General features: G+C 34.9%; 1 protein-coding gene across 2 annotated transcripts in view; it reads left to right on the top strand.

Annotated features, from left to right (window-relative positions):
- The window catches only part of NDUFS4 (NADH:ubiquinone oxidoreductase subunit S4), a 112,240-nt gene that overhangs the window by 30,612 nt on the left and 69,143 nt on the right, over nucleotides 1-12,485 (top strand). For both annotated transcript variants that reach the window (XM_045438183.1, XM_045438192.1), the window contains exon 2: nucleotides 9,582-9,660. In XM_045438183.1, the coding sequence (XP_045294139.1) occupies nucleotides 9,582-9,660 (79 nt within the window). The remainder of the gene's footprint in view (nucleotides 1-9,581; nucleotides 9,661-12,485) is intronic.

Below are 12,485 nucleotides of genomic sequence, written 5' to 3'. Positions count from 1 at the left end.
AAATTCTTCATCAGATATGTGTTTTACAAATACTTTCTTCCAGTCTGTGCTTGTCTTTTTATTGTCTTAAAGCATCTTTTCTAGAGCAGAAGCTGTTAATTTTTAAAAAGTCCAACTCATCTATTTTTTCTTTCATGGATTTTGCTTTTAGTGCTGTATCTAAAAACTCAAAAGCAAACCAAGGTGCCTAGAGTTCTATGTTAACTTCTAGAAGCTTGATAGTTTTGCTTCTTCCATTTAGGTCTATGATCCAGTTTCAGTTAATTTTTGTGAACAGTGTAAGGTTACTGGGTGGATAACTTTTTCTGTATGTGGATATGTTGCATTTCCACTTAATAGAAAGATTATCTTTTTTCCATTGGATTGTCTTTGCTCCTATCTCAAAGATTGGTTGATTATATTAGAGTAGTCTATTTCTGGGCTACTTATTGGTATGTTCTATTGATCTATTTGTTTATTCTTCTGCCAGTGCCATGCTATCTTGATTAGTGATGTGTGTAATGAATCTGAAATCAGTGTTCAGTCCTCTTACTTTGTTATTCTTTTTCAGTATTATGTGGACTATTTGGGGTCTTTTGTCTTTCTTTTTAAAAAAGGATTTTTAAAAAATGTTTATTTTTGAGAGAGAGAGAGCATGTTTGTGCACGTGAGCACGAGTGGGGGAGGGCAGAGAGAAAGAGAGGGATACATAGAATCCAAAGCAGCCTTCAGGCTCAGAGCTGTCAGCACAGAGCCTGACATGGGCTCGAACCCACAAGTCATGAGATCATGACCTGAGCCGAAGTCAGATGCTTAACCGACTAAGTCATCCAGGTGTCCTGTGTCTTTTGTCTTTCTTTTCACATGAATTTAGAATTCGCTTGCCAATATCCATGAAATAACTTGATGGAATTTTGATTTGTTGTGTTGGATGTGTACATCAAGTTGGGGAGAATTGATGCCTTAACAGTATTGAGTCTTCCTATCCATGAACATGGAATGTACCTTCATTTATTTAGATATGTTGTGATCTTTTATCAGTTTTCTGGTTTTATTCATATAGATCTTATATGTATTTTGTTAGATTTACCCCTAAATATTTATTTTTTGATGCTAATGCAAATGTATTGCATTTTAAATATCAAATTCCAGTTATTCATTGCTAGTTGTATAAGAAGGCAGTTGGTTTTATGTATTAACATATCCCACAAATTGCTATTTAATTACTTTTTAGCTCTAGGTTGTTTTTTGATAATTCTTTGGGATTTTTCTTTATAGACAACGTTGTCCTCTGTAAACTAGGACAGTGTTATATTTTGTATTCCAATATGTATACTTACTATTTCATTTTCTTGTCTTATTGCCATTAGCTAAGACTTCCAATCCAGTGTTAAATAGGAGTAGCGAGAGGGGATAGCCTGCCTGTTTCCCAGTCTTGGGAATAGTTACCTTTAAGTATGTTAGTTGTAGATTTCATGTATGTGTTCTTTATGAGTTTTGGAAGTTCCCCTCTGTTCCTAGTTTGATGAGAGTTTGTAGTATGCATGGGTGTTGGATTTTGTCAGATGTCTTTTATGTGACAGTATGATCACATGATTTTTCTTTTTTAGCATGTTGATGTACTGGATTACATCAATTGATTTTCAAATACTGATCCAGTCTTGCATACCTGGAATAAATCTCATTTGGTCATGATATATAAATCTTTTTATACATTGTTGGATTCAGTGTGTGAATATTTTGTTGAGGATTTTTGCATATGTGTTCATAAGAGATCATGGTCTATAGTTTTCCTTTTTTAATGTGTGTGTGTGTGTCTTTCCCCCTTTGTGTTGGTATTAAGATAATGGTGATCTCATAGAATAAGTTAAAACATGTTCCCTTGCTTTTGTTTTCTGGAAAAGGTTGTAGAGAATAGGACTGTCTAGGCCTGGTGTTTGCTTTTTTTTTTTGGAATGTCATTAATTACTGATTCACTTTCTTTAACAGCTATAGGCCTAGTCAGGTTATGTCTCCTTGTGTGAGTTTTAGTAGTTTGTGTTTTTCAAATAATTAGTTTATTTCATCTAAGTTATTACATTTTTGGGCACAGAGGTATTTATAATATTTTTTATTATCCCTTTATTTTTAATTTTTTTAATGTTTATTTTTTTAATATTTTATTATTTTTTTTAATTTTTTTAACGTTTATTTATTTTTGAAACAGAGAGAGACAGCATGAATGGGGGAGGGGCAGAGAGAGAGGGAGACACAGAATCTGAAACAGGCTCCAGGCTCTGAGCCATCAGCACAGAGCCTGACGCGGGGCTTGAACTCACGAACCGCGAAATCCTGGCCTGAGCCGAAGTCGGACACTTAACCGACTGAGCCACCCAGGCGCCCCTAATGTTTATTTTTGAGACAGAGAGAGAGACAGACAGACACACGGAGCATGAGTGGGGGAGGAGCAGAGAGAGAGGGAGATACAAAATCAGAAGCAGGCCCTAGGCTCTGAGCTATCAGCACAGAGCCTGACGTGGGGCTCAACCCATGAACCGTGAGATCATGACCTGAGCCGAAGTTGGACACTTAACCAACTGAGCCATCCAGGCACCCCAACTGAGCCACCCAGGCGCCCCTATTTTTTATGGTCTCTTTAATATCTGTGGTGTCAATAGTGATGACACCTCTTTTATTTTTGATACTGGTAACTTTTGTCTTCTCTCTTTTTTCTTGGTTAGCCTGGCCAGAGACTTATCAGTTCCTCAGATCTTTTCAAAGAACAGGTTTTGGTTTTGTTGATTTTTTTTTTTAACCAACTTCCTGTTTATAATTTCATTGATTTCTGCTGCAATTTTTATTATTTTTTCTTCTGTTTGCTTTAGTTTTATATTGCACTTTTCTACTTCTTTTTCTTAAAAACTTGGATTATGGAATTTTGACTTTTTTGTAATGTATGTGTTCAATGTTGTAAGTTTCTAAACACCCCATTTGCTGCATCCCACAGATTTTGAAAAGCTGTATTTTCATTTTCATTTAGTTCAAAATATTTTAAAATTTCTCTGAGACTTCTTTGACCCATAATTTATTTACAGGTGTATTATTTAATCTCCAAATAATGAGGATTTTCCAGTTTTCTGTTATTGGTTTCTAGTTTAACTCCTTTTTTGACTACTGGCATACATTGTGTGATTTCTCTTTTAAATTTGTTAAGGTGTGTTTTATGGCTCAGAATGTGGCCTATCTTGGTGAATGTTCCATGTGAGCTTAGAAGGATGTGTATGCTGCTGTTGTTGGATGAAGTATTCTGTAAATGTCAGTTAAATCCATTTGATTGATGGTGCTCTTCAGTTCAACTGTATCCTTACTGATATTCTGCTGGCTGGCTCTGTCAGTTACTGTTAGAAGAGTGTTGAAGTTTCCAACTACAATAAGGAATTTGTCTGTTTCTCCTTGTAGCTCTTTGGATTTTTGCAGCATATGTTTTGATATGCTCTTAGGCATATATACTTTAAGGAATGTTAATGTCGTCTTAGAAAATTGACCCTTTCTTATGATATAATACCCCTTTTTATTCCTGATAATTTTTTTAAAGTAATCTCTACACTCCATGTGAGGCTCAACTCATGACCCTGAGATCAAGAGTCTTTACCAATTAAGTCAGCCACATGCCCCTATTCCTGATAATTTTCCTTGTTCTGAAGTCTAGTTTGTCTGAGATTAATATTGCTATTGCAGTAAGATTTGATTACTCTTAGCATGGTATGTCTTTCTCCATCTCTTCAACTTAAGAAATATATTTATTTATTTTGAGACAAAGAGAGCAGGGGAGGGGCAGAAGGTGGGAGGGTGGAGAGAGAGAATCCCAAGAAGACTCCATCCTGTCAGCACAGAGCCTGACTCAGGGCTTGATCCCATGAACCCTTAGATCATGACCTGAGCCAAAATCAAGAGTTGGATGCTTATCCGATTGAGCCACTCAGGTGCCCCATCCATATCTTTACTTTTAATCTGTCTGTGTCTCTGTATTTAAAATGGGTTTCCCTTAGGCAACATATAGTTGGTTCTTGGTTTTTTTAATCCACTCTGTCACATTTCCTCTTTCAGTTGGTATATTTATACCATTCCTAAAGTGATTATTGATACAGTTATTGTTAATATCTACCATGTATATTTTTTCTGCTTTCTTTCTCTTTTTTTGAGGGGTGGTTTTTGCCTTGTTTCCTAAGAGTCCTTTATATGTTCTAGATATTAGTGTTTTATCTGCTTTGTATGTTGTATTTATTATTTCTGATATTTCCCTTATTTTAGTTCATAGTACCTTCTGTTGTTCTGAAGTTATTTTTCTTTTCATGGTTTGTGGGTACTGTGCCATGTGTATTAGTTAAGAAAACTTTTCCATCCAGTATATTTGATTTCAGTAATTTATATCCAAAACTGTGTGTGTGTGTGTGTGTGTGTGTGTGTGAGAGAGAGAGAGAGAGAGAGAGAGAGAGAGAGAGGGAGGGAGGGAGGGAGGGACACGGAGACAGAATCCATTTGGAATTCTTTGGTAGATGATTTAACTATACAGGATTCAAACATTTTTCTTCCGTGAAAGGCTAACCAGTTGTTTCAGTAATATTTATTAAATAGTCCATCCTTTAACCACTAATATGAAATTGCACTTTAATTGTATAATAGATTTACAAATCTATATTATCTGTTTTTGTACTCTGATCTGTACTGTTTATATGATACGTGTCTGTGCCTGTGCTACTACCATAGTTTAATTACTGTAGCATATTAGTTGGCAAGGCATATCCTACCTTCTAGTTGTTTTTCAAAACATTCTTAGTTATTTTTGTGAATTGTTTCTTCCCAATGAGAATCATCTAATTACATAAAAATTCGGTTAGAATTATTATATTTAACTTGTAGATTAATAATTGACATCTTTATGGTGAATTTGCTTCCAATTATTTACAAGACATTCTTAAGTACAGCAACTAAATTTCTTCCTTTAATGCATTTTAAGCCAGTAGAATTACTCTTTATTGGCCAGTATAGCTCAAGGATTTGACCTTCTTAAATGTGAACTTTTCATATATTAATTGTGTTTTGTAATATAATTACTTTTATCACTATGACATCTATGTTTCTTATTCTCTTTATTTTCACCTCATTTATATTTATTTTGATAACCTGTTGTTATAAACTTGGGTATATTTATTTCTTTTTACATTTTCTATCATGCCCTCCAGTTTCTTCATTATCATCCTCCAAAACCTTGCCCACATTCTCCTTTTACTCCTCAGTTTCATTCCAAAGTCTGTTATGTAAGCATAATTACCTTTATCCTTCTTGCACAAATCTTTCCTTCATCTGTTAGATGACTCTCAAAGGATTAGTTTGAGTTTTTGGCTTGAGTTGTGTCCAGAGGCACAACTGCTATTAGTCTGTGCTCCAAGTTCCACCTGACTTAGAAGAATGGGAAAAAAGATAACTGTAAGCAGGAGAAGGAGATTATTACTTTTTGCTCACCTGACCAGCAGAACACTTTAAGATAATATTAAGTCCTGTAGGTAAAGCTTGGAAATTTTGTGACAAATCTGATTTAGAATCGAGGAACTTATTTATGAGTAGATTATAAACTATTTTCACTGTTATTTCCACTGAACTTAACCAGAGCATTTGTAGTATCCTTGATTTTCCTTTCACTCCACATGTTTTCCGAGAATATTAAAATGGTCGCTTGACCTTCATCTTTATTTTTTCCATTAACAGTTAGTTCTTGCTTCTGTCTAGTGAGTACAATATGATGACAGTTTAAGTTTTCGCTATTGATTCAAGATCTTGAAAAGCTTCAAGATCATTAACTTGAAGGTGATTGACCCAAATGCCAACATATTTGAAATCTGAGATAATTATTGTGACATAGAAAATGTGTACACATTTTTATTTTAATGTTTCAGTTAGAATTCTTGGTAACATTTTCTTACGATTTAATACTTCTTTATGGAACTAAACACTTTCTGATTTAATGTGAATTTGGATTAATTCAATTTCCAGTAAATTGACAATTAAAAATTGGTTTATTCAGAAGGTTAAGGATTTGATTCCTTAATAATTTGTATAAGATTAAGAATTTAACTTTGGGGGCGCCTGGGTGGCGCAGTCGGTTGGGCGTCCGACTTCAGCCAGGTCACGATCTCGCGGTCCGTGAGTTCGAGCCCCGCGTCGGGCTCTGGGCTGATGGCTCAGAGCCTGGAGCCTGCTTCCGATTCTTTGTCTCCCTCTCTCTCTGCCCCTCCCCCGTTCATGCTCTGTCTCTCTCTGTCTCAAAAATAAATAAAACGTTAAAAAAAAAATTTAAAAAAAAAAAAAAAAGAATTTAACTTTGTCTAGAAGTTGAACAGATCATTTCTGATCTTTTGAAGTTACTGGTTCAATTTTAATGTTTATAACATCATCTTCAATTATTTGTAGGGATGTTTTCATTGTCTATAGTTGGACACAAACTATCCCAATATTCAGTTGCTTAAAACAAAAACAGTCATTTGTTTTGCTCACAAATCTGCATTTTAGGCAGGGTTTGGCAGGCATGTTTGTCTGTGTTCCATGTGGTGTCTGCTAGGATTCTCAAATTGGGCTAGAGGATCATTCACATAGCTGGCAAAGTGACATTGATTATTGATTTTTCCTGACGTGGATCTCTCTGTGGGCACCTTGGACTTCCTTACAACATGGTGGGTGGGTTCCAAGAGTGAATATCCCAAAAAGCCATGTTCTAAGAGACAGGAAATGAAAACTACTAGTTTTTTAAGGCCTGGGTCTGGAAACACACATATTTTCACTTCTGTATTATATTGATCAAGCAGTCACAGGGTTCAGATTCTAGGAATAGGGAACCTGCAGCTCTTGGTGGGAGGGAGGAGAGTCAAAGAAATTTGGAGTCGTGTTGTCTTTCTTTCATTCGTTCGTCCATTCGTTCGTTCATTTATTTATTTTGAGAGAGAGCTTGTATGTGCACACACGAGCTGGGAAGAGACAGAGGGGGAGAGAGAGAAAATCCCAGGGAGGCTCTGTGCTAACCAACTGGGGCTCTATCCCAAGAGCCATGAGAGCATGACTTTAGCCAAAATCAAGTGTCTGATGCTTAACCCACTGAGCCACCCAGGCACCTCATGGAGCCATGTTTTCAAAGTGCTACAAGGGTTATGGGAATTTTACTATTCTTAGTTGATAAAGTTAATTTGTTTCAAAGGAAGAATAGTGTTAGTACTTTGAATCAGTAATGTTTCTTCTTATTTAGATATTTTCCAATGCAAGTGGTTTCTTTTTATCTTTTCACCATTAAGGCTTGTTGAAGAGTATATTTTAAAGTAATAAAAACAGTATTTGCAAGATCTATGTGAGGAAAATTACAAAACTCCAACCAAAGAAATCAAAGATCCTAGTAAATATATATGGACAGGAAGACTCAATAATGTTAAGATGCCAGTTCTTCCCAACTTAATTGATGGATTCAGCACAATCCCAGTCAAAACCTCAGCAAACTGTATTGTGAATGTCAAGAAACTGATTCTAAGCTTATATAGAAAGACAAAAGACCTCAAATATTCAGTGTAATAGTGAAGAAGAATAACAAAGTTATAGGTCTGATCCTGACTTTAGTGATCAAGACAGTGTGGAACTGGTGAAGAATAGACCAATAGATCAAATGGATAGAATTGGTAACACAAATTTCAACATTTCAACACAAATAGATTACTGATCTTTGAGATAGGAGCAAAGACAATCCAAAGGAAAAAATAATCTTTTTATTAAGTGGAACTGCAACATGTCCACATAATCTACCCACTGACCTTACACCATTCACAAAAATTAACTCAAATGGATCATAGACCTACATGGAAGAAGCATAACTATCAAGCTTCTAGAAGATAACATAAAACTCTAGGTACCTTGGTTTGCTTTTGAGTTTTTAAATACAGCACTAAAAGCAAAATCCATGAAAGAAAAAATAGATGAGCTGGACTTTATTAAAATTAATGATCATGACTTGAGCTGAAATCAAGGAGTTGGATGCTTAACTGACTGAGCCACCCGGGTGCCCTTAATTTTTTTCTTACAATATATAGATTTAGTTAAAAGGATTCAGAATGTTTTTATTGTCATGTTATTCTCTTAACGATTTCCAGAGTAAATAGATTTTTTTTTTTCCTTGAGAGAGAGAGAGAGAGAGTTGCATACAGGGGAGGGGCAGATAGAGAGGGAAAGAGAGAATCCCAGTCAGGCTCCACACCCAGTGGGGCTAGATCTTATGACCATGAGATCATGACCTGAGCTGAAATCCAGTCCCAGCTGTTCCCCCTGCCCCCAGAGTAAATAGATTTTTGAAAGTGCTAATTATACTACTTTAATTTAACAACCAGAACATATATTTTAACTATTTGTATAAAAATGTAAAATAATTTCCATTTAGATGTATTTCGTGAATATGTATTTCTGAGCAGGGTATTTAAAGTAATAGCTAATTATTAATTTTGGGAAATAACTGACATTTAAAAAAGTATATGTTCATAAAGCAAAAAAATCTTCTCTATTATCAGTTAATAATTATGCTATCAGTAGGTGGATTTTCTATAAAGCTGTGTATACCATAGCTGTTGAAAGTTGAACATGAAGTTTTGCATCAGGAGTTAGTATTTATGTTGTGTCAGAATTATGGTGATTATACTTTATTTAAAACAGAAAGAACTCAATACTGTATATTCTGTTGGTTTTGAAGTTTGAGTCACAATTGTAGGTGCTAACTTTCGAAAAAGAAATCTACATTGGTTGGCTTAATATTTTGGAAAAATCTCAAATGCTAACTTGTCACAATCAGTGACAGCTCTGACATTCATTAGTATAAACTACAGTGTGTACATGAAATTAAAAAAACCTGTTAGTTTTAAGTAATTTCTTTCAGGTGAGGTTGGGATGATGCTAATATAAAGGAATTAGATTTGGTGCCCATTATATTTCTGAGTTAATATTTCTATTTTAACTATTTAGACTTTCTTCAGTTCTGTGAATGGGATATGGGACTAGACTAATAACTAGTTAACTAATAAACCAAACTGTTAGTTAACATGATCATACAAATCATTTCTATTTAAATTACTTTTGTTTTGAAATTAAAATGAAGAAACTTTTTATTTGTTAATATGATATAATTTTACAGTTACTTTAGGCCATTAAGAATATGATTGAGATTTTTCTTTTTCTTTCTGATGCCATCATTTAAGAATCAGTATTCCAGAAGAGTTGATACAGCTTTGCATTTTTCTTCCTGGTAGTGACAAACCAGCTACTGTAGACTCACAGTGTTCAGTACTTGTCACTGACAGCCTTTCTATGACAGAGAGTCTATAGACTGACATAAAGTGCAGCCTGTTGTGAACTCCTAAGTGAGTCTGCCAGAAACTCAGCAGATAGAACTAATTGGGGAGGAAAGGATTTTTGTGCCTTCTCTTTCTTTCTGTTCTTTTTGTTTTGTAAGATAGATATTGTTAGTAGCTTGTTTATGTAAGATTTTTCTGCCTCTCTTTTCTCATTGCATGGATCATTTTTTAACTTAAAGTCTTGCACTGCAGGTCATTAAGCACTTCCACATGGAGGCTGGCACAGGACCCAGCTCGAGATGCACAGCTCATAACAGTTGATGAAAAATTGGTAAGAATTTTCTACTGTACATGGCTGTGATTCTGCCTTCAGAGTTATTTTTGTATAACAGCTTTTCAGTGTCGTGTTCTGGGTTCTTCTAGGAAAATGATTTGAATTTAAATTTCTAGATTGTGTGTAAATTTTAAGAAGAAATTTTCATCACAAAAAGATAAAGACAATTTGTGTTAAGTGTAATACACAAATATTAAGTCATATAAAGATATTGAGGTTAAAATGGCAAAAGGCTTCATTTTTGTGGTGTTTATAAGTAGCAATCAGAACATTTTAATTTAACAAATACAAATTGAGTATACATATGAATGAATATGTAATTTTTATTTTCTCAGCTACACTCCTGTTTAAATTGTAAGACACCAGGTGGTACCTAAAATTAAGTATATTGGGTTTTTATGGGACCAGTTATTGTATTGTTATTATATGTATATATGTACACACAAATTGCATTTCTACATTATGCCTGAGAGGTTACAACTAGCAACAAATAATACTCTGTTAATCAGTAGCAGATAGAATTTTGGTAACTGTCACTTGTAAAATTTTTCAATGTGTGCTGTTACTTTAGATACAACTTCTTGTTTATACCTATATTGTAAAATAGCATACATTTTGTAAAGTCTCTAAGACTTATCAAAATGTGTAATAGTGTAAGCATACTTCTCATTTTTTATCTGGTTTACCATTATCAAATGTGTGGGTATCTTTCTTAACTACTTTTCCCCCAATTGTACATTCTTTTATCACTCAGTAAGCAAAATTTAATTTTTCATTTTTTTAAACGTTTATCTTGAGAGAGAGAGAGAGAGAGTGAGAGCAAGCACCTGAGCAGAGTAAGGGCAGAGAGAGTCCCAGGCAGGTTCCATGATCAGTGCGGAGTCCGACTTAGGGCTTGATCTCATGATTGTGAGACCATGACCTGAGCTGCTTAACAGACTGAGCCACCCAGGCACCCCAGCATAATTTAAATAATAGGTCACACTTAAAAATGATCTAAACACCATTTATACCATTAGAGATATTAACAGATACATAAACAAATGAGTTAACAGACAAGGGACAGATAGTTTGGAAAACTCACATGTCAGGCTTAAGGCTGGTTGGTTTTATCTTTAAACTGTCTCTATCTGCTTGCTGACATTGCCATCATCCTGGTCTAGGCCAGCATCATCTTTCACTTAGATTGCTACAGTAGTTTTTAAATTGATCTCTATAGATATTTCAATCTTCCTTTAATTCATTTTCCAAAGGATAATCAGAACAGACATTTTTAACTGCTGTTTTTGTCACTTCTTGTGTGTAAAATCCATTGGTTTTCTTACTGACCTAGAAGTTAACATTAAAATCCTTACATGGTTCTTGAGGTCTTGCATGATTTAAGGCCTGCCTTCCTCTCGAGGTTTATCTTGTACCACTGTCTTTTATACTCTGTGCTCTAGCCACACCAAGCCTGGAACTTGTTTTCCTGTTTTGGGGCATTCACATTCCAGTTCATTCTGCCTAGATGCTTTTCACCAATCCCTTAGTTCTTCAACCAGGGCCATCTACTTATTCTTCAAATATTAGTCGAACACCACTTGCTTAGTCAAGTATAAAAGAAGTGAGAGAGGTATGTGTGAGAGGAGGATGAATTACCCATGTCATGGGTTCATTAATTAACAATGGTACTGCTTGAATTTTTCCAATGACTATCTTCTAAGCACCAAGAAACTGGCTTCTTGTTCTAATATTATGGGGTTTACTCTCTATAATAAATTTTCAAATTTTATAGAGTTTATTAGTAATGCTTCTGAGTTCTCTTCTTTCTAGTTTGAAGAATGAGTAAGTGAGGTAGCAATCTGTTGTTCTAAACAAGATGCTATGAATCCTACCAGAGAGGTTTACAGACCGCTTTGAGTTTTGCATTTTTTATCTCTTATCAGTTGCATACTTTCAATGAATCTTGTTGCCCTGTGTAGATTTTTCTCAGCTTTGTTATGTCTTGAAGTGTATTAGTGAAAATGTCAGTATGGTATTCCAGCTGAAATCAATTCAAGTCTTACACATAAATTATTCATAGCTATTGAAGTAATATTTGAACAGATAACTCAAACCTATAGGTAATTTTTAAACCTGAGGTTTAGCCATTGATTTAGGTTTATATTAAAATGCTGTATTAAATACTCAAATAGGTAGCATAATGCTGATAGGGGTTTCAGTCTTCTTGTTCCTACACATTACTAGATGTTTCAGTTGATAGAGTAATGACATGACCACTGACTGAAGGGTACTTCCAGAAATATTGAGCAATTGGACTTGATTATATATGCATTTTGAATAAGAATGATTCATTCCAAGACCCACAGTACATGCCTGAAACTATGGATAATACCATATATGCTATATATGCTATGTTTTTCCTATACATACATACCTATGATAAAGTTTAACTTACAAATTAGGCACAGTAAGAAATTAACAACAACAATAATAAAATAGAACAATTGTAACAATATACTAATAAAAGTTATGTGAATGTGGTCTCTCTCTCTTGTGATGATGTGAGATGACAAAATGCTTACGTGGTGAGATGAAGTCAGGTGAATGATACAGGCTTTGTGATGTAGCATTTGGCTAACATTGACCTTTAGATATGTTAGAAGGACAATCACTAGCTTTCTTCTTCTTCTTTCTTCTTCTTTTATGTTAGTACAAGCAGGGGAGGGGCAGAGAGAGGGGGAGAGAGAGAATCCCAAGCAGGATCCGTGCTGTCAGCACAGAGTCGCATGCAGGTCTCAATCTCAGGAACTGTGAATCATGACCTCAGCCGAAACTGAGTC

The sequence above is a fragment of the Leopardus geoffroyi genome, chromosome A1 (assembly GCF_018350155.1).
Source record: "Leopardus geoffroyi isolate Oge1 chromosome A1, O.geoffroyi_Oge1_pat1.0, whole genome shotgun sequence".
In the NCBI taxonomy this organism is placed as follows: domain Eukaryota; kingdom Metazoa; phylum Chordata; class Mammalia; order Carnivora; family Felidae; genus Leopardus; species Leopardus geoffroyi.
Note: the sequence above shows the minus strand (reverse complement) of the source record. Positions and strands in the feature narration are given on the sequence as shown.